Below are 27229 nucleotides of genomic sequence, written 5' to 3' on the forward strand. Positions count from 1 at the left end.
TCGTTTCTGTTTTTAGAGGCACCTCGAAAGGAGGGCAGGATCAAAGGTACGGACAGACAGGCTGGCAGGATGAGGAGGAAGCAGCCAAGAAGAGAAAGAGGGGACAAAAGGAAGAGCAGGAATTTCTTTCTGTTTTTGTGTCCCTGACTCCAGAGAGTCCCAATCATCGTGTGTTGAGCGGTTTACCTTTGCATTGTGTACATAAATATTGGTACTGTCAATAGCTTTAAATATTTTATCACGCGTAATGGCAAGATTATCTATAGTTAATCACATATTAATCAATTATTTATCTGTTCCAAATGTACCATAAAGGTTCAAGTTTTTAATTCTATTACCAACAAGGACATATATCCTTGCTTTATGCCAAAAAATAGAAACATCTGCAGTATTCATTGCTTTATCACACAGCCTCTTCTTTGGTTACAGGTCTTTTTTATCATCATAATTATCATTTTAAGAGGTTTGCATCACTGTAGCTTAAAAATACATATATCCTTGTACTGAATCTGAATCTGCAATATATTCAAATAAATATTTCTTTCTTTTACATAAAGAAGCAGGACTACACATTCTCCAGCTGCACATGTTATTTACCCTGAGGAACGAGTCGAGAGCCCCATTCTCCATGAACTCCGTGATGATCATTGTGGGCCTGCTCTTGGTGACCACGCCCTCCAGCCTGATGATGTTCGGTTGGTCGAACTGGCCCATGATTGACGCCTCGGACAGGAAGTCCCTCCTCTGTCTCTCCGAGTAGCCCACCTTCAGGGTCTTGATAGCCACGGGAATTTCTTTTTTCCCAATAGGCTTCAGGCGGCCTTTGTATACCTCCCCAAACTCACCTGGAGGGGGAGAAAACATTAAAAGAGCCATAAAGTACAGCTTTCTGAGCAGAACTGCAATGCACATCCATCATCTACATGTGATAATGGCTCAACTACCAAATCGGTAGCAACTGGGGCAAGCAGGCAAAGCAAAAACAGAGCAGGACCAAAATATGAGCGACTTACAGTAAATGAAGTACAATGGGCTTAAGAGTTTGAAACTAGGCAAACAGATCCAGATGGTAAAGTGAAGAATCCAAAAATGCACATAAGGCAGACAAAAATAGGCTGAAAATAGAAAATAATAATAAAATAATATTAAATAAGCAAACACCCAAGGCAGCGAGCTAAACACGGGTCTCAGGCAACTGAAAAGGACCAGACATAAAGGTTCACAAGACGAGTGTATATCAAAACTAAAAGTCCAGGCACAAAGTCTCCCGGAAAAGCTGTTCTTTGTAGCTGAAGATATGAGAAGCTGTGTGAGTGACGAGGCACTTTAAACAAATGAAGACACTCTCTGTGTTGATAGCTGGTCTCCGCAACTTCACACTCACACCGGTGGCTTCTGAGAAGCTCTGTTGCTGCAGACCCAGTTTTTTTACTCCGGGGCATGCTAATAGTGTTGTTTGTAGAATGAAAGAGCAACAAAAATGGAATACCGTCAACAACTCCACTCGGTGATGAGATGGCAGCATCGCAGGAGTGGAGAGTGAGATGAAAGGGGTGGTGCCTTTATTATTTATTTGCTTTTTCAAAAGTAAACTGTCAGTCATGTCTCAACAAAGGCAGCAAGTTGCCCTTGTGGATAAAAAGACTGTAGTGAAACAGAAAGCTCATAGCAGTTTAATTCATCTTGTAGACCGAAGCACTTTATTTGCACTCTGGTTGTATTGAGCTGAGGTTTGACACTGTAAACTCCTAACAAGCACTGCTACTTTTCTATTTTCTATCCAGAAATAAAACAGTTAGATGACGATTGGATTATTTTGTACTGATACGTGCTTTATGTAAGACATTTATTATATTAACACATACAATGACCATGACATGTCATCGGAGATTAAGGAAATGTTAAAGTGAAATACTGACTTCACTGATAGCATATTTACAAAATTCATTTTCATTTACAGGCTGTTTCGGTTTAGGCGTTGCCCTCGTGTAAATGGAACAAAACGTAAACAGTCTTTTTGTCTTTGTCGTTTTGGAAAAGTCTCCATCCACACGGAACTCAAAAACGACTGGAAACACTGCAGTACGTATGCCAGGCCTGTAAGTGGCGCTGTAACACTGCTACACCAGAAACAAAGAAGATGTTATGTGCATTACAACACTGTATACAAACACAGAAACAGAATCAACTAAGACAAGGGAAAGGATGGGAAATAAAATAAAGAAAATAAAAGTGATCAACCAAACAGTGTTGTAAACTTCGAACCGCGGTGAAGCTTAAGTTTTTTCTTCAAAAATGACGACTAACAACAAATATTGGGTGACTTTCTGGCATAACCTTCGCTACTAACCGAGAAGGAAATGGTCAGTTATGTGGTTCTGCAACAATTACAACAACCAAGATAGAGAAAATGAATGCCAGTTTTCCAAAAGTAGAGAATTTGTTGTCAAGAAAAGGAAACCAAAATGTGGTGTTTCGAGATTTTTCAGCTCTGGGATGCTGTTTCCGTGTGGACGAAACGCCAATACAATAAACGATAAAAAAAAAAAACAGTGTTTTGGTGTCGCACCACCCACCATCACCCACCCAATAACACAACTATTAGGCGTCCAATGCCAGCAGAGCGGGCAGAGAGCAGCGGGCGTCTAAGAATACCAATCAATACAGAACCTAAAAAGTAAACAAGCAGGAAAAAACAAAGCAATGGTTCAATAAAATACAATAAAATGTTAAAATATACAGACACAAAACGGGGAACTTCAGTCAGGGTTAGCTAATGTCTCTCTTTTCGACAATATTTTTGTTATTTAAAAAAATGTGAACAGACAGTTATGGGTGTGCATGTACAAGTTCATCTTATTCAGTATTACTCCTTAGTTTTATTAGTGCATGAAGTTTTGAAACGGAATAAAAGAAAACTAGTCTTTTTGCCACCGTTATTAGTAATAGACTAAAAATGACTTGGACTACATTTGGATAATGGAACTACTTTTAGTCTACATATGACGGACGCAGACGCAACAGCCGGAGACAGAACATCTAAGCGGAGGATGACACCTGGGTCAAGCATGAAGGAGGCAGAACACTCTCCCACTCACCCACTTTGAATCATCCAGACATTTTCTGGCTGCGCTCTCTCTCTCATCACTCACATTATCCTAAATATTTGACCAGGGAGCTGGCAGGGAAAGGAACTGGAAGTGTATGTTTGGAGGTATTTTTGTGTATATTTGCATGCTCACATACAACCGCTCCTGACTATTCTGGGATGCTGAAAATCACCCAGGTTTTCTATTAAAAAGAATACTATAGACGCTGTAGCGTACCGTGGGATTTCAGTCAGGGCCTTCAGTAAAAAAAATGTGCCATAGCGCACACGCACACCACTGCGCATCTATAGGCTACTGCATCTTTACCACCACATCTTGCGTTATGTCACTCAGCAAACGCAATTTCACAAGCCACTATATGACACAAAAACAAGCTTCCACTTAAGCATAGGCGTCAGCTACGCGGGGAACACATCCCCGGCACTATTTATGATCAACAGTTTTGTCCTCACCAATTCTAAAAAATGTTATAAATTTATCATTAACACTCCAACTACGGTAAATGATGTACCTCTTCGGTGTAGGTCTTTCTTTTGAAATAATTTCCTTCTTTTCTCCAAACGATCACCGTGAAAAGTGCACACGAAGGAGATGAGAAACATGCTGGATCGGTGGTGTTAATGCAGTGATCATAGCTTACTTCAAAACCCGCCAAAGGTTCAAACGTCGTTGATGACAACAGCGGGGGCTAGCGCCAGACATGTCGCTGGGCCTGGGGCGTTCTGTCACTATGATACCACATTTTGATTGGCTGACGACACACGTCAGTCAAAGTTATAACCAAATAGGAAATGGCAGCTTCAACGAAAGGCCAGCAATGCTACTAGAGCAGGTACACGGAGCTATGATGTGTTTAATGACATCCAGGAAAATCCAGCTCAGCTTCACAAAAAATAACCATATTCTTTCTGGAAATATAATCATAACATACTGAAAAAGTAATTGAATTCAGACACACATTAATTTGATTATTAAAAAAAATAATAAAATAGTAATAATAATAAAAATACTTTTTTGATATTGTCAGGGCCAGCAGAGAAGGCCCTGCTGGCCCTGACCGCCCACCACCACACAAAACAACAACGGCAGTGTCGCCTATGATAGACGACACTGCCGTTGTTGTTTTGTCAGAATTATCCAGACTGAAGCATCTTAAGCCATTATGAACGGTCAGAAGTAGTTTTGTACAAAATTGCAGAAAGCACGATGACAAAGCCGACTGTCACAGCGAAGGTGGGGATCAGTTAAATATCAGGGTTAATTGTGCCTATTTACCAGTGGCTGCTCCTGGAAAGGAAGTTGAAGAGGACATGACAGGACACTTTTGATTAGATTTTGTGTTGCTTTTCTGTACCTGCAAAGTAATTAATGTCTAAAATTTATAATTTTGTGTTTTGTGGATGCAGAAAAAGGGTAAAAATGCCTATACAATATCGATCATGTGTCTTTCTTTTCGCATGGTCATGATTGCTTTCCGATATGAATCATTTTAACCTCAATGAACGTCTTCGTTGCACAGTAAATGTCCCGTCTGTGGCGACACGCGTGTCTTTTGTTCAAATAAACGCAGCCATATGCTGCTCGGAGACCCGAAAATTGAATATCACATCAAAATAAAAACCTCCTCATCCCAGAGATAAAAATCACAGTTTGAATAATGGATGAGTGATGGGAATTGGATGACAGGCTGCGTCATCCTGTCTTACTGTGATCTCTGCTCCTCATCTGAGTGCTTGTTAAAATATATCTACTGTCAGTGATGTAAACTAGAGGAAGGGGAGAGTGATACAGAGCAAAACAAGGAGAGGAAGGACGAAGGAATGGGTGCAGAGATGAAAATAATTAAATGAAAATAGAGATTTAACTCCCTCTCTTCCCATAACAGAGGTGGTCAAGGATAAGGTTGGGCAATTAAGGAGATATTCATAATTCTATACACAAGGTATATACATTACTATTGCACCTGTTGTTCCAGGATTTACCTTTGGTAAGAACTGATTTTTATGAGGCACTTCTCACAGTGGGGATCAGGGTAATAAGGAAACAGGAAAGGAGAAGGGTATTTTCACAGAGGAAAAGGAAGCCAGAATAAGGTGAGATATTTTTATCATCTCCTTTGGGGTGCTCTCCTCTTTTCATCTTCCCTCCACACGCTGTTGCTCTGCCACCCCTTGGTTCTTTGTTTAAGCATTTTACGATGAGCAAACAAACTCTGGAAACTCCAGAGTTCAGAGAGAGATGGAGATAGCACAGAGACAATCAAAGAAAGACAAAAAGGCAAAGTCAGGAAGTAGTCGGTAAGAAAAGCCGCAGACGGGGATGAGAATAGAGACAGCATGTTCAATTTCTACTGCAGGAGAGATTTGAGCTTATACAAGTTCACAGTCCGGCCACATCTCATATCACCCTGCTTCATATTTTCCCCTCCCCAGGCTTTGTTTTTATCCCTCCTCTGCCACCTTTAGCTGAGGTGGGAAACCTTAACTCTGGGAAAAATAAAGGGGAAAAACTGAGGGATTACGGAAAGCCTCTCAGAGTGGCTCAACAGCCCTAAAGTCCTAAGCAAATACTTGCAGTGGTGAGGGTCTCACTCAGGTTCATGACCTTCTTCACCCAGGGCTCTGTGGTCATTTGGGTTTCACTCATTTTGCTTTAAAGAAAACACGTCATTGGATATCAGGAAAACATCTCGTTATCTAATGTGGGTTCAAGTAACTCAAATAGGCAAATGATGCATTATTGCTTGTATTGTATAATAACAAGACTGATCTATGTCTTTAAAATGTGTTGTTTGCTTTAACAATGTGTATTATTAATACTGTGATGTGTGCTGAATGTGGTAATTAAACGGTACGAGTTGAACCTGAGGGGAGATGTTGCCGATTCAATTTGCGAGGGCTAATAAAGTCGGGAGAACTTAGTTTAACAAACCTATTAAAATGCCTTGTATCGGCCAAATGTATGTTCTGTGTCGACTATGCACAAAAATGCATATCCATGTGCATCTTTGCTGTATGTTTGAGTTAGAGTGCTGCCATTTATATTTGTCAGAAACAAATCTGCCTTAAAGTGGTCAAATCTATTGGTATTTAAATAAGCCTGCGACTTATGTTGTTTACTCTATTAGATTAAAAATATGAACAGGGGCGACCTTTAGTGTTTAACTGTAATGCCAATTGGAAACATTGCAAGAGTGTGATTCGTGTAGGTGGCCAGATTTATGAAATACAGAAGCAAGATGCTGCTCTTATACCCGGCCTTACACTGTGATCATGTACAGCAGACTGTAGAACATGTATATATGTCAATAAACCCATGGACAAAGGAAAAGAGAGAGAGAGCGATAAAGCTTATCGATTTGCTTCCTTGTTTCCTTATTCCCTGATCATTTTATGTTTTAATACATTCTTACATAATAGCACCTTCAATGTTTAAACATCAGCTTTTTGGGAAGGTCAAAGATTTTTGTCAAGGGACTGCATGTTGGTAAATATGTTTGAGGCAAAATGTACACGTCAACGTTACTTAAATAGTTCATTACGCTCAGAGCGAGAAGGTTTTTTTTGCATAATACAAACAGAACAAACAGGTGTGTGGAAAACAGCAATGTTTATGTAAGCACTTTGAGGTCATTGTGGAGCACTGTTGCACATAGTTTGCATTTTTATGCAAAAGGCACAACAGTTGGTAACTGAGTTAATTACCGATGGATGCATTCTAGATTTTGCATTTACTAACCCATTGGTGACATTTAGCCCCCTTTCCCACTGCAGGAACTTTTCTCATATACCCATGACTTTGAAAAAACCTTGGCGCGTTTCCACTGAAATAACCCAGGGAAAATCTTTCCCTCTACCCCAAACTTTCAGCGAAGGAAGTACCTACTCGCGACTAGGACTTCATCAGATTAACAGGAACATTAGAGGGGCAGGGCTTTGTGCTGAAGAACGCTGATTAGTAGAAACAAATACCAAAAAACCACCATCAAACAAGATGAAGAAGAAAGAAGAACGTATTAATTTCACTAAAAGGTTCAGTGGGACTTTGACTTGGCAACACGAAACAACCAAGTGTTGTTTTCTGGAATTTTGAGGTGTGGTGGAAACGCAAACTACACAGATTACCTGGAATTCTTTTCCCCAGGTAAATAAGTTCCTGGAAATGTTTTTGGAAAAGGGACTCTTGTGTGACGAGTTCAAACATGATGTTTTGTGTTGTATTGTATCTTGTGATCAGTGCAGTTCATTACTCAGAATTGAGCAATAAAATAATAATAGCTGCCTGATTTTAGGAGCTGTGCTTTTTTTTTTTTCCAAATCCAATTGGTGAAATGCAAAAACCACTACCCCACCAAGATTTTCCAGAAGAAGCTCAGAGACTCAACGTTTGCCAAACATCACACAGCATTTTAACAGTGAGAGCTCAGATAGCCAAAGAGAATGTATGAATACAGTTTTAATTTATTCCTGTGAAAGTTTTCCACATGAATAAAACATCTCCACTGACTTCAAAGGGGGAGAAAAATAAAGCAAAATAATAAATTGGGATCGCATGTTTCCAGATCTTTTCTCATTGACAAAAAGTGTGGCACTGAAAGATATTGATGTTTACGCAAGAGGATCGAGTTTCAAGTGACAGTTGGTCTCATGACAGAAACCAAGGTTGACATTTGAAACAGTTTATGGCAAAAATGTGTTTTTTTTTTTTTTTTAAATCTTACTTTTCAACTTGTCACAGCTTGTACAGAAGTAGAGGTGAAAGTCATTTTGGATGTGTTAAAATTTCCATGGGCTTTCATTTGAAGAGATTAAAGGACACAAAGTCCAGGGAAATCTTTTACCTGAGCCGATGACTTCCTCGATTTTGACACAGGAAGGATCAATTTCCTTGGCGAACTCTCGCACGGCCTCGTTGGGGTCCTCGTAGGTGAAGGGGTCAATGTAGATCTTGACCCCCGGTGAGTTGTGGCCCTCAGACAGGGAGGGAAAGGTCACAGTCGGAGCTGGACCACTGAACATGTCGGGCCTCAGAGTGCCCTCTGAAGAGGGGAACAAAGAGTGAGAGTTAAAACACAAATGATTGAGGGTGAACTTTACGTGTCAGTCCTGGTCATACCTCCTCCAGTGTTGTACTGTGGCAGCTTGTCACCGTACACACTCTCCTTCACCTGCCCTCTCCTGCAAACAACACCAGAGATGAAGACTGTGGCAAGTGAAGAGAACAGAATACACCCACAACATCACCCCAACCAACCCATTAAAAAAACTGACTTGATGTGATTTGACATGACTTGAGCTTTAAATGATCTCACAAGTAAAGGTTAAACCTTTTATCACATCTCTGACGGTTCAATATTTGAGTAGCCTGATGAAAATTGTCCCTTAACTAAAGTGGAGATGTGGCTGAATGCCCTGGAAAAGCTATTAAAGGAATACTTGAGCTAGAATAGGGGTAGTCGTTTTGAAAAACTGTGCTTCCAACCTCAGTTTCCCCTGAGTTGAGAAATATCTAGAATATCTAGAAACTGAGGTTAGTTTTTTTCAAAACTACTAACCTACTACTACTAGTAATACAAAGCTAAATGCAAAGTATTCCTGTAAGTAGAGTTTAAGTGTAGAATGTTCTCTAATGTGGCTTTTCATCCTCTGAAAATTGAGTTTCTTACGCAGTTGAAGATGGATACAGGATCCCACCGCTGCCATAAATGATATTGCTATTTCTATACAATGCATTTGTATGCAGCATGTGAATAAAGCGTGTGAGTGTGTGGGTGCATTAGTTACCTGGAGCAGATAATGGCGATAGCCACCAATGAGACGATACAGACCCCACCAACTAAAGAGCCTGCGATCAGCGAGAGCTGTTGTCCCAGCTCTGACTTATACTCATCTGCGCACACACACACATATATTAAAAGAAATGAGTTATTGTTTTCATATTCTCAAGGCTCTTGCACACACACAAACAGCTGAGAATATCTGGAAGGCAAAATATACACCTGGCAGTTTGTGACACACATATGTAAAATATCATTACAGGCCACAGCCAGACTTTCTTTCTTGCTCAACCTTTCACATTCTCCCTCTTAGACATGCACTCTGTTATTCCTCCCTCAGTCTACATCGTTAAAAATCTAAATCCACGCCTACACATGCACACGTTTACAGAAGAAGAAGAGTTGGTTATGGTCTCTATTTATATGGAGCTTTTCTAGTCTTGATGAGTTCTGAGGTGTCTTGTTCAACGGCACATATAGACTAGAAGAGCCAGGAACTGAACCCACAACCTTCCAATTGAAAGACAACTCGTCCGACCACTGAGGCACCACCGTTCAACACTGGGGCTGCAACAACGATTATTCAATTAGTTGCCAACTATTAGTTGGGTAAACGTTCTTACACGTCCAGTTGCTACCCCCTAACGTGGGGCAGTAAGCGCCATTAAGCTGGATGCCGACCGCCGTAAAAGAAGAAGAGAACCAATGCCACGCCTTGTGTAGCTCACGTGACGTGATGCTGGAAGAACCGTTTGAAAAAAGGGCGCTGGCGGACACAGCGGAGAACATTAGCAGAGAGAAAAAACTGAAGTATGGGAGCACTTTAACATGAACGCCTTCAAAGAACAGAGTTAGGTGGAAAATGTGCACAGCTGATCTCGCGTGGCACGGCAGCACAACATCGCCGCATGAGCACCTGAAGAGGAAGCATGTTGGAGCCATGGGTGAAGGAGATTAAGTTCATTTAGCACTTATCCATCAACAAAACGGGAGAAAACACAGGGTATTTCTGTCCATTGCGTTTGTTTTCAAATAGGCCTGAACGACACAAATTTGCCAAAAAAGGTAGAAACACGTGACAATGATTAACTGAATAACAGTGCATAACCTGACGTTGTGGAGTTTTTATGCAATTAGTCAGTTTGATGCAAATCCTTCATTTCTGAACTTAAGCAATATCTGGTCAAATATATATTAATTGCATTTTCCTTTCGTTGAGAGAGAGAGAGGGGAAGAGAGAGAGAGAGAGAGTGTGTGTTTGCTTACCTTTTTATCCGATTAACAATCAAATAATTAAAAAAAATAACCAACCAATCGATCAAAATAATCGTTTGCTGCAGCCCTACTCAACACTAACTCCTCACTTATTTAAAACTTTTGACACTTAAGTATAGTAAATGTCATACTTTAATATGATAAAAAGTGACTTCAACTTCTACCACAGTCATTTTCTGGTAAGAACGCTGTGTGAAGTTGTGAGGACCAGTCAAAATGTCCTCACAACCTCCGACAGACATACACACGTACGACGCACACAACCAGAAAAACACTCATATACTCACACTTACCGTCGGTGAGTGTTTGGAAGAGCATCTCCCGACTGTAGACTCCGTAGCCCGCCACAGTGCGGGCTCTCACTTGAACCACATAACCCGTGCCGGGCCTTAGTCCTTCGAGAACCACGTTGGGCGTCTCTATTTGAACCACAGAACTGTTCAGGTCTGATGACTGGGACTGTGAGGAAAGAAGAGAGATGGGAGTGATTTCAGCGTGATCCAACACACACACATCAAAAATACACTTTCTCACTCACAGACTGAAGTCAGTACTTTGTTCTGTCTCTTTCAGCCGAGACGAGATCGATTCTTCTCAACTTCCAGTCCAAATTGAGACATTTACCATTTTCAAACGCCGCAGACACAGGAGGCGGGACTGAGCTTCTGCAACACGCGGAGCCTAAATGCAATCTTGGACCTTTGTCACACCGTGCCAGTCTCTATCACATTCTCTATCTTTTTCCATTTTTTTTTTTAACAACAAACAAAAAGAACGCGTCAGATACCCACAGCTACACACTTCGACGGTTTGTATGTCAGCCAGAAAACTGCACAGCTTTGCTTTGTGCACTAAAGAAACATCGTCAAAATGATTTTTCTCTGGTGAGCTTCAACATTTACAATTATTAACAGATGAGATAAAAACATTCCGCTGCAGTTTATCACATTCAAGTGCTCCTGAGTGTCGCTACAGCAGGTTAAGATGATAAACATTGCCGCCGGTGCGTCATATCAGCTCTCGCTAATTACACTTGGCTGTTTGTTTGTTTGTTCTCTGCTCGCGATTCAGCTCGTCAAAGATAGTTTGTGGGAGTCGAAGGCAACACTCTGCATTTCTTCAGTTCCAAAAAACATTTGTGAGACATGAAACCACACAAGAGCGCCAGCACTTGAGATTCTTCCTCATGCAGCCTTCAGTGTCTGTGATTCCTTCTTCTCCATTGTGTCTCCTGGCGTCCTCACTTATCTGCCTGCTTGTCCTCAGCCTGTCAGCCTTTGTGTCCATTACTTTTAATCTTACAATAAAGCCACTTTTTTTTCCCTTTAAACACACTGTTGTCTGTGTCTGGGATCCAGAAACTAATGAGCCATAACAGTCTTTGAAGAACTATCATCCATTTTACTCTGGGGAGTTTAATTTAAACTCCTTTTAATCAAAAGAAAATGGTAGTGGGTAAGAAAAACTGGTCCAAACTGAAATTATGTTGCTCATCCAGAGTGAGAGATTTGTCTTTGGAATTTTGTGTTCCATTACTCCGTGTTACAAGAGGCAAAAACCCTAATACTCCTCAGCTTTACTCAGAGTAGACGACACTTCCGCATTCTCAGAACACACACATTCTACTGACAATATCACGACTTATTTTACATGAGGTACATCTTTCAGCCTCTGAAATAGGCTTCCATTCAAACCCTTTATCACTTCATTACCTGCCTTCGTCTACCTCCCAGTCATCATTAACTCTGTCCACCACCATGACCACCACATTCATATTTCTCCTCCCTTTTTCGCCGTTTTCGGTTTCTCTGCAAATCTGATTAAGTGACAACGCAGTTAATTAGCCATTACCCACAGAGACAGGTCCACCGGAGCATTTGATGCTCTCTCTCTCTCTCTCTCCCCACAGTATTCCTTCTGAGGTGGAGCAGACCTATAGGGTCTATCTTATAAAGCGTGGCCTACAACCCTTTGCCTCTATCTTCCCTGTGCCTTCCCTCTGTGCTTCCTGTCACCCGTTTCTCTCAGATAAAAAAAAAGGCAAAAGCGAAAAGGTCCAGAGAGTACGACAGATACGGTATGATGAAGGTATTCACATGAGGGGGAGTGAATCTGGAGGATGAAAGATGGGGTTGGGGGCAGAGACCAAGCAGAGCTCAGAGAAAAGGAAGAGAGATAAAGAAGGTGATGAGGAGTGGAGGTTGGGGAAGGAATGTTATACAACCTATATGGAAATAACTGAAAGGGTTAAAGAAGACCAAGTTTTATCACTAATATTATTCTAGACAAGTTCTTTCATTCTTAACTCTGAGAGCACCTATGGTAAATTGCCGTGGGAATAATACACATCTCCTTATATGAACATCCTGGGGGTGTGTGTTTATAGGTCACATATTCAGGCTTTAAAATATTTGTTATTTTTCATCTTCTCATGTGTTTGGTGAGTCACAGTTATGATTCCTTTAATATCGCATTTTTAGTAGTGATATGAAGCAGCAATATTTGTGCAGAAGTCACAAAATAGACTGTTTTTTCTTTTCTTTTTGTTCATAAAAACAAGTAAAGCGAACTTTGAACTTTCCAAATTTCACATATTCAATCCAATTTAAACATTTTGAGCACGTACGTGGGTATTTGAAGAAAACATCAGGACACACATACACACAGGCCCTTCATTTATCAAACGTGCCTACACGAGAACAGTGGGCGTACGCTCGTTTCCATGCAAAGATCGTCATTTATCAGTATGGACGTTGCCGTAGCGCGTGATCAAATCTCACTTGCAGCTCGGACCAGGTGTTTGCAAGATTGAGATCAGTGTGGACTCACAGTGCAGTGCATGTCTGTAATTAGATCATACAGGAGGCTAAAAAACAAAATATTAACTTTTGTTACTGTTAAAAATGATAGTGATTAATAACACATATGTTAAGGTGAAGGATTAGTGGGGGGTTTTTTTTGTCACCAGACTACAAGTGACATAACGACAAGTCGTTTACATTAATTCAGTGTGCAATGACACACGTGGGTGGACATATGTGATTTATGTCGGTAATTAACTGACACATTTGTGCCCGTTTTTCCCCAGGACTTCTGCGGTGAGATTCCAGGGTCTTGGATGTGCAGGTGGTGGACATAACCCCCTCAGCTGGTGGTCACCTGGCTTTTAGCCTGTTTGTGCAGCTTGAACACGACTCTTTATCTAATTAGAAAAGAAACAAATGTCTCTGGTGCTATATACACTGTACAGACATATTAATCATGATTCAAACGCTGCAGACGTGCGTTCCTTGTGGATGTGGCAACTTTAATAAGCGCTGGATCAGTAACAGACTGGGGTTTGACGTCCACTCATATATGTGCCATGCTTTATTTATCCATGTTCAAATTGGGAACATAAATGTATACATTTTACACCACGTTGTGTTGATGCAGACCTTGCAATTGAGCCCACTGACTCCTCAGGAGAATGTTTACTGATGTTATAAATCAAACGGAAGCAGAAGCTCATTTTCCCGTCGACTTCCATGGGGGATTATCTGCAACCACCTCTCGGGCTAATTACTGCTTTTGCTCTACTTTCTGGGATTCACTTTTCAAAAGGTTACTGTCATTTCTTATACACAGTATGTGAATGACTACAAAAGGTGGCAGTTGCCTAAATAGACTCCTCTAATGACTAGATCACGTGTATTTTAATGTATTTAGTTTGCATGTCGTCAAAACCCAAGATTACCACTAATACTGCTGCGATAATAAGGAGGAGAGTGTGTTAAAAGCTGTGAGGAAAATAGGGTTAAAATGGAATAGAGTTATATTTGAAATGGCCCCAGAAATGGGGGTTTCGGTGTCAGGGGTGGGATTTGGAGAGGTGTGTGTGTGGGGGGTTGGCTCTGTACTTGTCACAGAGAAGAGGTTAGGGGACAGCCCATCTGGGAAGGTCTGGTAGCCAGAGATAAAGTAGTGGGGGGAGAAAAAGAAAATCTTGCCTCCCTGTGCCATATCAAATTTACTGCATTAAAACCTCATTATCTATAGAGTGGCTAAGAGGGTGGGAGGAGGTAAGGGAGGGCATGGAGGGGAAAATGAAAGAGAAGGGAGGTAGAGAAATGACAATACCAGAAAAGGAGGTGCAGTACAGCTGTCTGGTAAGGCTTATCAAACTGCTCCCCGGGGACTGCTATGCTTGAAGCTATGAGCTAAAATTAGTCACTTTATGTGGTTGGCTCTTCTGCGGAGCAACATATAGTAAAACCTTGCTTCTGTAAGATGTATATCAAGGAGGAAGAATGATAAGAAAGAAAACAATGAAAAGACCACTCTGTCAGCTTTTAGTTGTGGTCATAATTGCATAAAGTGCTGCAGAAGAAACGGCTGAAAATGACTAAAGAGTAAAGTTGTTGCCCTGATTTTTGGCAAAGTAAGAGTTTTATCTGTGACTGTCAGACTGCAGCTACAGTGCATCTCGCAGCAAGTGCACCGCGTCTCACTGTGTCCTCGACTTACTCTCTAATTGCTCTCTGAGAGGCAGAGTCTCAACTTTAACTTTCTTCGTCTGCTTTCTGTGGAACTCGGCTGTTAATGAAAACCTTGGGAAAATGTGGCTTCTGAGCAACACTCCTACGCCCCCCGATGCAGCAACCAAACCTCATAGGGAACTATTCTTGTTTCATTATATCACTATCATTTATGTCATCTTGTGCCTTTTTTTACTGTACAGCTTAGCAGATGGTTTCGGTCAGACGGTTTGTTACAACAGGTCAACTACGCCAGCCTTTATATTTTTCCATTTTTAATGCACTTAAAGAGATTGCATTTTCTTTCTGGCAAGGACAATCAAAAAAAGTGTTGTAATTGCAATAAGCTCAGCGCGGCAGAATCTGCAAACATCTCCTTGGATGAAAATGATGAAAATGCTTTCAGGTTTTCTTATAAATCCATAAATCCTCTCCTCTTATTGGAGACGAATCACCTTCAATGAGCCATTAAAACATTGTTGTTTTATTACTTTATTTTGAAACAAAGTCAGTAATGAGAATCGTTCCCATCCAGCTGCCATTATACTGCAAATTCAACATTTTTTATTAGCATTTCTGGATGCGAGTTGTACGGGAGAACGCAAGGCGTCATATAACCTCGTTAAAAATCTATTTCCTGCAATGTTCGTGATCGCATGTACATATATTATGTCTCACTTTTGTTAAAATTGAAGGCAATCTATCTATAGTATCATCAGATAAGGTTGGAAGGCTTGCTTGCATAATGATGATTACTCGCGTTACTGTAGGAGTCGAACATTTACATGGGATTTACATACACACAGGTTTTGGAGTAGCAATAAAAAATACAAAACACACAGGAACACACACACACACACACGTCGTCGCCTCTTGTGCCGCACAATAATATTACAGCCATATATTATTTTCCGTGCTGGAAAATTGGATAGTGTGCGTGAGCGCTCTGGATTCATGGACTTCAGCATTGTACCCGAGTGTTTTCTCCAAAGAGAATAGATAAGAAAGAAAGGTGACAAGGGTCAGGAGTATTTTAAGTTCATTGTTCTGCTTGTACTTTGTGACTTTCATTGAGCTAAGGAGGCACCGATGCACTGTTGGTATGTATTATAAAAGGGAAGATATGGTGCAGAGAAACGCAGTGGTATCCACAAAAAACTATTTTCTTCAGTGCTGTGTGCAGGAAAAAAAAGGGATGGCACTGAATCAAATGTGGGCTGTGGATGAGGAGGCATGTTGCACTTGTGGTGTATCTTACACAATCCCTTGTAGGTGCTTTGCTGTTTGTCTTTAATCCAACTGCAGTCAAAGTCAGTTTTTACAGCTGCTGGCTTTGCTTAAAAAAAAGAAAAGAAAAGAAATGAGGCTTTTAATCTAACTTCTTGAAGAAAAAAGAAAAGGCATTGCTTCAAGGATTACAGGAAGGAAGATGAGACACAAAGCCACGATTCTGTCCTGTCTTTGAGTTGTGGTCTCGTCTCCTAAAGCAGCAGCAACAGCAGCAGCAGCAGCAGCAGCAGCAGCCTTTGATGGGAAAGGAATCAGGTTTTCAAGGTTTCACTCCTGAATCAGAAGCTCTAAATTGTGCCCCTGGTTTAAGGTTCTTTGAACGCTGAGCTCTGGCAGTGTTTTGTGCCTCAGTGTCCTGGTTTGTACAGGTTTAAGACCTTGTTCAACTGCAGAACAGCTGGAGGCTTCAGTCCAACATCCTCACAGAAAAAAAAAAAGAAAAAGAGGTGGGCGCTTTGACACCAAACACACACAAGCAGATTTACTCTCCTTGTTTTTAAGTAGAGCCTTTTGAATAAAAGTCTTAAGACTGTAGAAGCTCTGAGAAGTTGGGACATATTTTATGCTACTGATGAGATATTTTATTTTTATTTTGTTTTCCCAACTAAAACAAACTTATGTTTTCAGTAATGCTGTCTATATTGTTTATATATCAATCACCCTTATCTTACTCAGCCTAATGTTGTAACTCTTGTTCCTTGTTTTTATTGTATATTCTTTGCTCAAATGTTTTATGCATTGTTCCATTGTTATATGTACTTGTACTGTTTGCTGCCCATTTGTAAATGTGTTGGATAGGGCTAGGACAAATCAGTACGCCAGGGCAAATATCGATATTTTAATTAACAACTTAAGGCGTTCTAAAGTACATTGATTATCACAGAATCGTTGTATCATGATATTAGTATCGTGGACGATGTATCGCAAAGTGACATACCCTGCGAGTGTTTTGTATCATTCAACACAGCTGTATGAGATGTGAAAGATAACGCACATTTTCATCGTTTGACTAGAGTATAACTGAACTTCTCTATATGTATTTTTACTTTTTATTAGTATATATCTACATCCTGAAAATTCAGACCTTGGATGGATGTAATGTTTCCTCGAGTCTGTCTCTCTGGAGGAGAAGCCTTTGTCATTCGCAGATAAAGGAAACTGTGAAGCAGAGTCTAGTTTTGTGCTGACTTTTCCGCACGCCGAGGTCCACAGAGAGACTAGAAGTCCAACAGTGAGGCGCAGTAAAGTTGAACCTGCGGCAATATTGGTGTCTTTAACATTTCTCCCCACAGACGATAAAATGTTCAGACGATATAGTCAATAACTGTATCGGGGCTGGAAGAACCATGTCATGGCATCAATGGGGCTGCTGATGTGATTATATTCCTATAAAACAGCGACAGAATGTGTCGTTTCACTGTATGCAGCCTGCTAAAAATATCTCATATTATTCAACCGGGACAGCAACAGTGTGATGTGTTTTGCTTCGCTCTGAGTGGAAAAATAAGCCCAGAATTAGCAGACAAATAAAACTTTGCCCCATCATTTGTTTCCTCAGCTTTCTGATGTTTGTGTGTTATTTAAGTTTTACGAGTCACTGCCTTGAATTAACTACTGCTTGAGTTTCCTTAATGACTGGCTGCTCATTTCTTGCTGTATGTATGTCATCAAGAGTTTAATAAAAAAATAAGCTCTTCATCACGGTCATGATGTATGACTACGGGCAACGTGAAATATCCATCCAACATAAATTATGACACAAATTATAACATAGCGGGTAAAAAACCACACCATATAAAAGATGATACATGAACTGAATTATTTAAGAGACATCTAGCATAATTAATGAGAGAGAATATACATCAATTACTGTAAAATAAAATAAACATGTTGACAGGTTTCTGCCACCAGCTGCCGACGTTTAGCGCATTTCGGCTGGCGTCCTGTTAAAGTACAAGCTTTCCCTCTAACCTTTCCTATTTAAATGGATGTATATTGACGCATTCCACACAGTTATTAAAAAATTGGCAGGTTTTGTTACTTAAAGGAATACTTCACCGATTAATTAATTAATAAATTGTGCTTCCCAACCTCAGTTTCCCCTGAGTCGAGAAATATCTTCATTCTTTTTTTTGTCACGTGCCCACCAGTGACACTTGGTCCGAGCCTTGAAACTGCAACGCTAATTCTGCACTTTTAAGACCCACTCGTAGGGGGACGGGACGTCACTGGCAGAATGTAAACAGTGTCCGCCATCTTTGATAACAGGACCATATGTAACAAAGAAAAGAATGAAGATATTTCTCGACTCTGGGGAAACTGAGGTTGGGAAGCACAAATTTTCAAAAATCCTACCTCTATTCTAGTAATACAAAGCTAAATGCAAATCAGTAAGGTATGCCTTTAATGGTAAATTGTCTATATTGATATTGTGCTTTTGTCTTGACTATTTAAAATGCTTCGCACTACAATTTTTGCCCATTCACAAACACACATTTGTACATGCACCGCTGCTTCTATATTGCATCCGTCATACCGTCTCACACAGCCACCAGGACAGCAAATTTGGCTTTAAGTGTCTTGTAGACGTGCAGAGCTGGGGATTGAACCCCAACCCTGCAGTTTGGAAGATGACCCACTCCACCACTGAGCCGGTCAACTTCGAGCTCGTTCAGAACAGATTATGTCAAAAGCCCGGTCAGATTTTATGCGGCCCGCAGCTTCGGTTTTATGATGCATTATTTATGGCCAGGGACGGACTGAGACAGAACATTTACATGAGACACCCACTGTCTAAGGAATTGTGCTCTGAAACCAGAGACCAGGGTTTGACAGACAGACACATGCATTCACCAACTGCATATCTTATAGTATTACCCTTTTAAATGCGGTTTGCTTATAACTGTTAGATTATATACCAGTACATATTAATGTTTGTACTGTATGTTAAAAATGATAATTGTAACAGTGAAAATAAAATATTTTTAGAACAAAGTGCATTTGTATGTATGTTTTACGGTTTAAAGAACTGTCTGAAGGGGTCATTGGTCACAGGGATTCTTCACATTATCAAATCTGGACAGCTCTGGTTTAGAATGTATTTTTGCAACAATGCAGAATCTTTTAGCCCTCCAACACCTAAGCCCCAAAATGTCTGCCTGGACCTTTTTTTGTGCTTATTTTAACTATATAAGGGCGAGAAAATGCATGTGTTTTTGCCCATTTTTCCACAAAAACTTCCAATATCTGGCAGTTATTTGCAATTTACTGCATGTTAAAATAGTGCATTAACAATGTAAAATAAAGAACACTGTAGAACACACCTAAACATTTGTTTGAGTCAAGCCAAAAAAATGGAAACTTATGTACAGGCGTTTTTCCAACTATCTTCTCAGGTGACCAAGACTCTGATTTGCCGGCTTCCTGCAACAGCGCGAGTGAAATTACCATAATAACCAAACGTTGGTTTTGAGAAAGTGGAGTTCTTCCATAGCACAAACCTTTGCGTAATTAAGGTGATGCAACTTGTTGCTTATGCAAATGTGTCGTCTGCGATATGCTCAATGTTAAAGGGATAATGGAAATGTTTATTATGCTGCTGGAGCCATTTGATGGTTAACATAGCTTATAGCACACTCACAGGAACTTATGATAATGGTGTCAGGATTTCCATCTTATTTTTTTGCCTTAAGTGAAATAAAAACCTCTTTATCTCACCACAGTGAGTGGTTGGGGGTTTGAAGCCCCCATTTTGAAGCCCCCCATTTTCCCTGCTCCCTGCTCCTCTGTTCGGCTCATTTATTCAGCATCTGTGAGTAATTAATGAACTGTTGTGACTCTTGATAATGAATGACTTGGACATAGTGGACATTGATTCACCAGGTTTATCAACTCTAATGGATCACAGGACGTGACCGACAAAAGAAGAATAAAAATAATAGCAGGCACACAAACGAAGACAAACTCATTCATCATCCCACTCTACCTTGTCATAGTAGCGTATCTCATAGTCAAGGATAATTCCATTGGGCTGTTCAGGAGGTGGCCATGACAACGAGAAACTGCGGCTCGTTGAGCTCACCTGGTGCATTATGGGAACGACTGAGGGAGCTGTTAAAAAAACACAGAGAGTGAGAGAGAGACAGAGTAAACAATAAATTAGTCAGTTAAAAGATTAGCAAGCATTCTGCATTCAGTCATGTGCATAGTGAAGTATGTGATATACAGTATTTTTGGATTGGATTGTATTTTACGTTTTTATGCAAGTAACGATTATTTTCATAATCGATTAATCTGTCGATTATTTTCCTGATTAATTGTTTTGGTCCATAAAAAAAAACATGTTATCGGTTTTCAAACCTGGAAAATGATGTTCTCAAATGTCCACAAACCAAAATATTTCATTTTTAATGATTTCTTTATGTGGAGCAAAGAAACTAGAAAATGTTCAAATCTAAGACAGTGAAAAATCATTCTTTAAATAACACTCAAATCCAAAGTGCTAACCAATTTATTCGAGTAATTGTTTCAGCCCTAACTGTAAATCATATTTTTTATGTTTCTCTTTTATTTAATGTAATTAAATATTACCTTAGTATGTATCTTAGTATAAGCTGTCAATTTCAATTTTCCCCCTGAGGATTGATAAAGTATTTCAAATTCTGTAGGGTAACACAAAGCGATGCTTTCTTGAACATATAATTTATATTTGACTTGATACTAATTTGTAAAAGCATCAAATGTAAGAAGACGGTGCAAATGTTACAAAGTCAAGTCATCATTAATGTTGTGACTGCCTCAATCTTCAGTTAATGCTCACCTAAAGGACCAAATACACTTAAAGTAGTGCTGCAGAAGCCAGCTGTAACCTGAAAATGGCTGGGTTTTTTTTTTTAAATATTGCCATAATTGACTCGTTACATGACTCTCCATAAATGGAATGAGTTTCATATCCTTAGGTACCGTGAAACATGCACAAAACCCATTGCATAATTTAACCCAACCCTGGAGTGCAGCCAACCTGAAAATAAATCCATTTTGTTGAGTCCTAAAAGATTTCAGGGATAAGTAAGCTTTCTGTGTCCGACTGCTGTAACGAATGTGCATGGACGGCAGTGAGATGACAGTGTATTATGCTTTGATTAGGACCTGGCCCACGACGCTGTGGAAGAGGTAGTGTCTGTGTGATGTGATGAGAAAAGTGGCTTTTAAATCTAAATTTGGATGGCCGTGGAAATATCGCTCCAGTCTGTCTCTATAAAGTAGTCATTTTGGCAGCGACTCAGTTTATAGTGTAAGAATTGCACTGTCAAGAGATTAAGAGAGGGCAGGGAGTGTGGATGAAAATAAAGGAGACAATGTGCAGGAAAGACAGAGACAGGAAAGGAGAGATGGCATGTTTTATGAATTAAAAGCTCAATTTCCTTTATCTCCCGAGCCGTCCCTCCCTTACTTAATCCAGCATACCTCGGGGCATGCTTACTTACACACACATAAACGCACACATACTGGACAGAGATACTTAAATATGACCAAAGGACAATTACAACGCCTCTGCACTCACCAGCCTGATTGGTTGTAATGTTGATTGACAACTGCTGGGCGGGGTAAGGGCTCTTGTTGGAGACGCCGTTGATTGCCTGTAGAACACAAAGTGTAATGGTCCATTATTTAACCCCGCAGACATTAATGGTTAGTCCTCCCCCCTTACCCAGACCTTTCCATCACCAACTGTCTGTAGACAAGAGGTTGCATCATAAATGTATTGATCAGTCACAGCACATCATCAAACAAAAGCGGGCAATTTGTCGAGGCTGGATTGACGGTTCATTCCCAACGTCGGCTCCTTTGTTGTTGAGCTTACTTCTCAAACACCCACCTCCTCCATATGTATGTGTATATGTATGTATATATATATATATATATATATTTCTTTGGATTGCGGCAAATTTGAGTTTGGGAAAAACACGTAACCATGAACATCATCAGTGAAATTCAATGCCATAGTTAAAAAGCACAGGCCTTCATTTTCAAGAAAATGACATCTAATACTTTGAAGATCAATAATAATCCTCACTGTACAAAAACAGTCATTTTTCATTCTGCTCATCCCATAACAGCCAGCCCTGATGATGAAAACAACAGTCATGTATCAACTCAAATCCAGGCCACACCATACCTGCTCTGACATTAAACTATACGGTTTAATGAAAATGTCATTTTTAATAAATAGACCCACTGAACAGATCCATTAGTCTGCACACGCTACATAAGGAGACTGAAGTTAAATCACCAATTACACAGCATGTTATCTCGACTTAGACAACCCAGCTCTGATGGTAAACTGGGCCGACGGCACAGCAGTGGATCACTATTGAACCAGATTTATCGGCGTCTGGATGGCATTGTCACTGAGACAACAAATAAAAATAATCATAATAAAAACAGGAAGTGCATTGCTTACATAAGTATCATTCAGAAAGTGGAAAAAGTGCTTCTAAATGGAGCTTTGCCATGTTGGCAAATGTGGTAACCCACAGTTACGTGTGTAGCTATATTCTGTTCTAAAGACAAATCTGTAATTCGGGGTCAGTGGAGTCCTCTGTACCCAGTGTGAATTAAGCATAAATCCAGCTGTGAGCAAGTAACTAACTTTTTAGAAACAGCATTCAACCCTATAAGTGGTGAAAGTTCATTGCTGAAATGATTTCTTTTCTCCTGTGCTATTCCTTTAACATGTGGGTGAAAAAAACTAAATTAAGATTCAAAAAGCAGCCCTCTCTCTGGGGACCAACCTGTATGTCGAAGGTATACGACGTGTGAGCCCTCAGCTTACTGATCTCAACCCTCGTTTCCTTTAACATCCGCTTCCCCGGAGCGAACACCACGCTGTCCTCGCACGGCTGACACGCCCGCCGCTCATTGCTGTGGCAGCGGCGGCACAGGACGTTGTAGGACAGGTCAAAGCGGTGTCCCGTGTCACGTGGCGTGTGCCACTCCAGCAGCAGCGACGTCTGGTTGACGAGTGACACCACGTTGCGGGGAGCTGAGGGGACACCTGGGGAGAGAGACGACGGGAGGATAATGAGGAACCGACACGGAAAGTACATGTTTTCCAGAGAGAGGGTCTTTGTGACAACATTGTGACTCTCCATGCCAGAGCGACACAGAAATTAATCAGGTAAACTCAGAGTGAATCAGTGTGGCACACCTGGACTTAATCAGACTTCATTACGGCGAGGGCTCCTCAAAATGGCTTACATGCCGACTTTTTTATGATCACAAGATGCCTGGCATTTTATAGTGGAGTGAGCCGTTGTATCCACAGATTGGCACTTGGTTAATACAGATGCAGTAAACCATGTTTGGCAATGTTTCAGTTAATGTAATGTTTCACTAACCAACAGTTAATAAAAAGTGTGATGAGAGTGTACCATATCACATCCCATCCAATTTATTACACACAGTAAAAGCCATCTGTTACAGTACATCCTCCCATCAGCATACACCGTAGCACCCATAGCATGGGGAACATCCAACATTAGCTTGGTTTGTGTCACATGGCTAAAGGTCGGGTATAAAAATACACTTAACTACCCCAGAATTCATAGGGATGTACTGCCCGCAACTTTCACCTAAGTTACTTTGGTAAAAAATATCAAATGTGTTGGTTAAATCCTGTCAAATGTGAATATGAGTGAATATCCCTGCTAACATTATACTGGACCAGCACCAAAACACAACAAAATGCTGGTCGGTCTACGCTGGTCCATGTTGGTCTACACTGGTCCACCAGCATCATTATGCTGGTCTTTGCCGTTTCATACTGCTCCATGGTGGTCTAAGCTGGTCCACCAGCATCATTATACTGGTCCAGCAGGTATCCTGTAGGTCTATGGTAGGAGAATTTGAAAAGACATGATTAATCTGCTGATGAGCAGATTGTTTCACTTGGAAGTTGCAGCAGAAAAGCAGCCTGGACCATGATTCCCACCTTGGGTGAAACTTAAATTTCTCTTCTAAATTACAGCATGGACACGGCAGCACACTCAGGTTAAAGCCAGAAGGAGGTGAATTTGTCTGGATCTTCTCAAAATGACCAGTGACTACTTGAGTGATAGAAGCTTTAAAGTTAAGCTTCTATCTTTTTTTGTTGTTGTCTTCACTGAAAATTACACTTCACAACCAGATTTCTTGGTTCAGATGTAAAAATTCTACGTTTAAGTCAAAATCAGTCCCTTTATCATTTTTGCAGTCAGTGCATCAGTCAGTCAATTACTCCCTTGCTGCTTCTCCCTCTCCTCTCCATTTGATCTGAGGAGAAACTGGTGGTTAGGGTGTGATAGTGAGTGTTAAAAACACACACCCACAGTTTTTCACAAGGTTAAACCTAGTGGGTTCACTTCTCCTTGGCGTATCACAGACACTCGTACATGACATGTTGAAACAAAAACAGTTGATGGATATTCAACCTTGGAACACGGTGGATCACAGAGTCATAAGAAACGCCCGAGTTGGCCCAGTGGAATATAGGGTTTGTGTGTGTGTGTGTGTGTGTGTGTGTGTGTGTGTGTGTGTGTGTGTGTGTGTATGTGTGTGTGTCTCTGACACTCGGAGGCTCACATGCTGAGGCATCCGCACTAACACATCGGTGGGGGGTTGAAAGTCTAAGCAGCAGGATCTTATACGTTCAAGCTGAGAGAGGCAGGACCCGTCAGAAGCTGTGCATACACAATTATATGCCCACAGACACATGCAGATATTCACTCAATCTTTATCTGAGGAGAACAAAACAAATCATTTCCCACAGTCACAGACACTCAGAGCACACACACACGCAAATGCAGGGGGAACTAAAAAGAGCTAATGAACTCAAATTGACCGTTTTTACTGCTACGGCAATAAAAAGCCATTTCATCCACTTCACTGAGTTAGGGAGACAATGTGTGGTGAAGTCAACAACAACAACAACAAGCACCTGCACTGTTTTTCAGTGTCAGTCTGACATACAGACATATATAAAAGTACACAGTTCAAAGACACACAGCTTCCACACCTACACAGGCCATGAGGCAAACTGTGGGAAAGATTTTTCTGTCAGGAAAACCATCCACACACTGTGTGCGCGCTCACTCTTCCGTTTCACTGATGCAGGTTTTATATCTGATTGACTTCACACCAAATACAAATAAACTGAGACTCCATCTTATATCCTGTATTATAAGTTCGAGTACAGAAAGTTCTCACTCGACTTTTTCCACTGCTGTGCATTTGTGACCTTGGATTAAAACTGCAATTCTGCAAAAACTTATTCGCTGGCAAAGTTTATATTTCATTTGTCAGCATGAATGTGAAGAGTTTGCTGCTGCTTACTGAGGTTGTCAGAGTAAGTTAACCCCACATAATTAGAAAAAATGTCATTCCCAAACAGTAAAAAAGGTAATTACGAATGTGGTAGCATGTAGCTCCAATGATATTTTGCATAATCTAAGACATGAAATGGCCTTTAAGCCTGGATTATATTTACACTTATTGCCTCTGTGGAAATACCAGATTGATCTCTTTGTCAACATTCATTATGCATCGCCCTACCTGGTGTGTTTAATTCAGTTCTAACTCATTCTTGACCATTTGCTTTTTGGTTGTATAAGAATGTGTTAAAGTTATCAATCAAAGACCGGGCCGGGGTAATAAAGTGGAGCAAGGCTGCAAGAAAAGTTGCCTCTGCCTCTCCTTCTGCTTTCAAGTTAATTCTTGATTGATTTGTTTTTTTGCTGTGAACAAAAACAGAACTGGAGCAATGAATGATAGCAGAGTACAGAAGTGTTAATAAAACAATACGGAAACAAACAATTCTGAGATTAAAGAAAAAGTCAGAATTCTGAGAAAAAAGTCAGAATTCAGACTTTTCTCAGAATTGATTTTAATCTCAGAATTCTGACTTTTCATTAATATTGGAAATTCAGACTTTTTTAATTTATTCTCAAAATTCTGAACTTTTCTGAGAATTCTGATTTTTTATTTAATCTCAGAATTCTGACTTTTTTCTCAGGATTCAAACTTTTTTCTCAGAATTCTGACTTTTTCATAATCTCACAATTCTCACTTTAATCTCAGAAGTCTGACATTTCTTTAATCTCAGCATTCTGACTTTTCTGTGAATCTGACTTTAGTCTCAGAATTCATGCTGTTTTACTTATTTTTTCTTTCCTTTATTTATTTATTTTTTACATGTGGCCCTAATACACTAATACCCTTCCAAAGCAGAGAATGCTCCTTATCTGAAATGTGACATTCTTCCTCTTTTAAATCAAGTGAAGGCTAGAATTACAACAGAGTTGTGTGTGTTGTGTATTTTTCTCTTACACCATTGATTTGAGCAGGTTGGAGTGAAATACGAGTGAAAACCCAGACACTAATCACAGCGGCACTGTAATATTACTGCAGCAGATGCTACTTTTACATTGTTTCTACCCGTCTGTCACAATTTATGGCATAAATGTGGGTCTCGTCTTCATCGTGAACGCTTCCTCTGGGTGACCGTCACAAAACATGAACACAAGAAAAAACGACAAAGTTCTCCAGAATATATGACTTTCACCTCTTGATTCATTGATTGAACGGGAGGAACAACACAATAATTGTATTTTTGCTCCGACCCAAATGGATCACAGGTGTGAAAGCGATTTAATATGTAGATAGAAGTTTAAACCAGCACTGGTGTGGTTAAGACATGTAAAGTAGAGCTTATTAAAGTTGGAATATAACACAATAATAAAGTCTTATGAATGAACCAATGACTTCTTCAATCTCGTGGAAAAACCTGTTCTATCCAGGTCACCGGGACGTGTGCAAACACACACTAACACACACCTGTGCATATAGTTCACACACACGCACGCACACTGCTCCACACTTGAGGACTAGCGACACAGTCACTCGACAGTCTAAAATGATTCATGTTTCAACCTACTTTTACCATCTCTCTGTGGAACGGGGGAGCCGGCAATTTTTTCTGACACTGTGCCTCGTCTTGAATAGCAATACAGTCTCTTCAACACACTAACCACAAATTCGCTTCAATTGAAAGTCTGAGCAATGTGCCAGCGTTATTACTTACTGCTCCCCAAATCCCCAAACAAGTCCTGGGAACACTGCAGCACTCTTGCTCTGAATGAAATTAGAGTCTGAATTCTAAATTCTTTTTTAAAAAAGCAGATATTGATATTTAATGGTTTAATGGAGGGCTTTTTTTTTTTGCA

General features: G+C 40.3%; 1 protein-coding gene across 1 annotated transcript in view; it reads right to left on the reverse strand.

Moving 5' to 3' along the window:
• LOC122781082 (ephrin type-B receptor 1-like) overlaps positions 1-27229 on the reverse strand; it is a 97094-nt gene that overhangs the window by 21590 nt on the left and 48275 nt on the right. The window contains exons 7-14 of the mRNA XM_044044586.1: positions 22763-23025; positions 21532-21607; positions 19954-20078; positions 10455-10620; positions 8894-8999; positions 8226-8287; positions 7951-8148; positions 598-845 (exon numbers count right to left, since the gene is read on the reverse strand). Coding sequence (XP_043900521.1) covers positions 598-845; positions 7951-8148; positions 8226-8287; positions 8894-8999; positions 10455-10620; positions 19954-20078; positions 21532-21607; positions 22763-23025 — 1244 coding nt within the window. The remainder of the gene's footprint in view (positions 1-597; positions 846-7950; positions 8149-8225; positions 8288-8893; positions 9000-10454; positions 10621-19953; positions 20079-21531; positions 21608-22762; positions 23026-27229) is intronic.

This window comes from Solea senegalensis, linkage group LG14 (assembly GCF_019176455.1).
Source record: "Solea senegalensis isolate Sse05_10M linkage group LG14, IFAPA_SoseM_1, whole genome shotgun sequence".
Classification (NCBI taxonomy): Eukaryota; Metazoa; Chordata; class Actinopteri; order Pleuronectiformes; family Soleidae; genus Solea; species Solea senegalensis.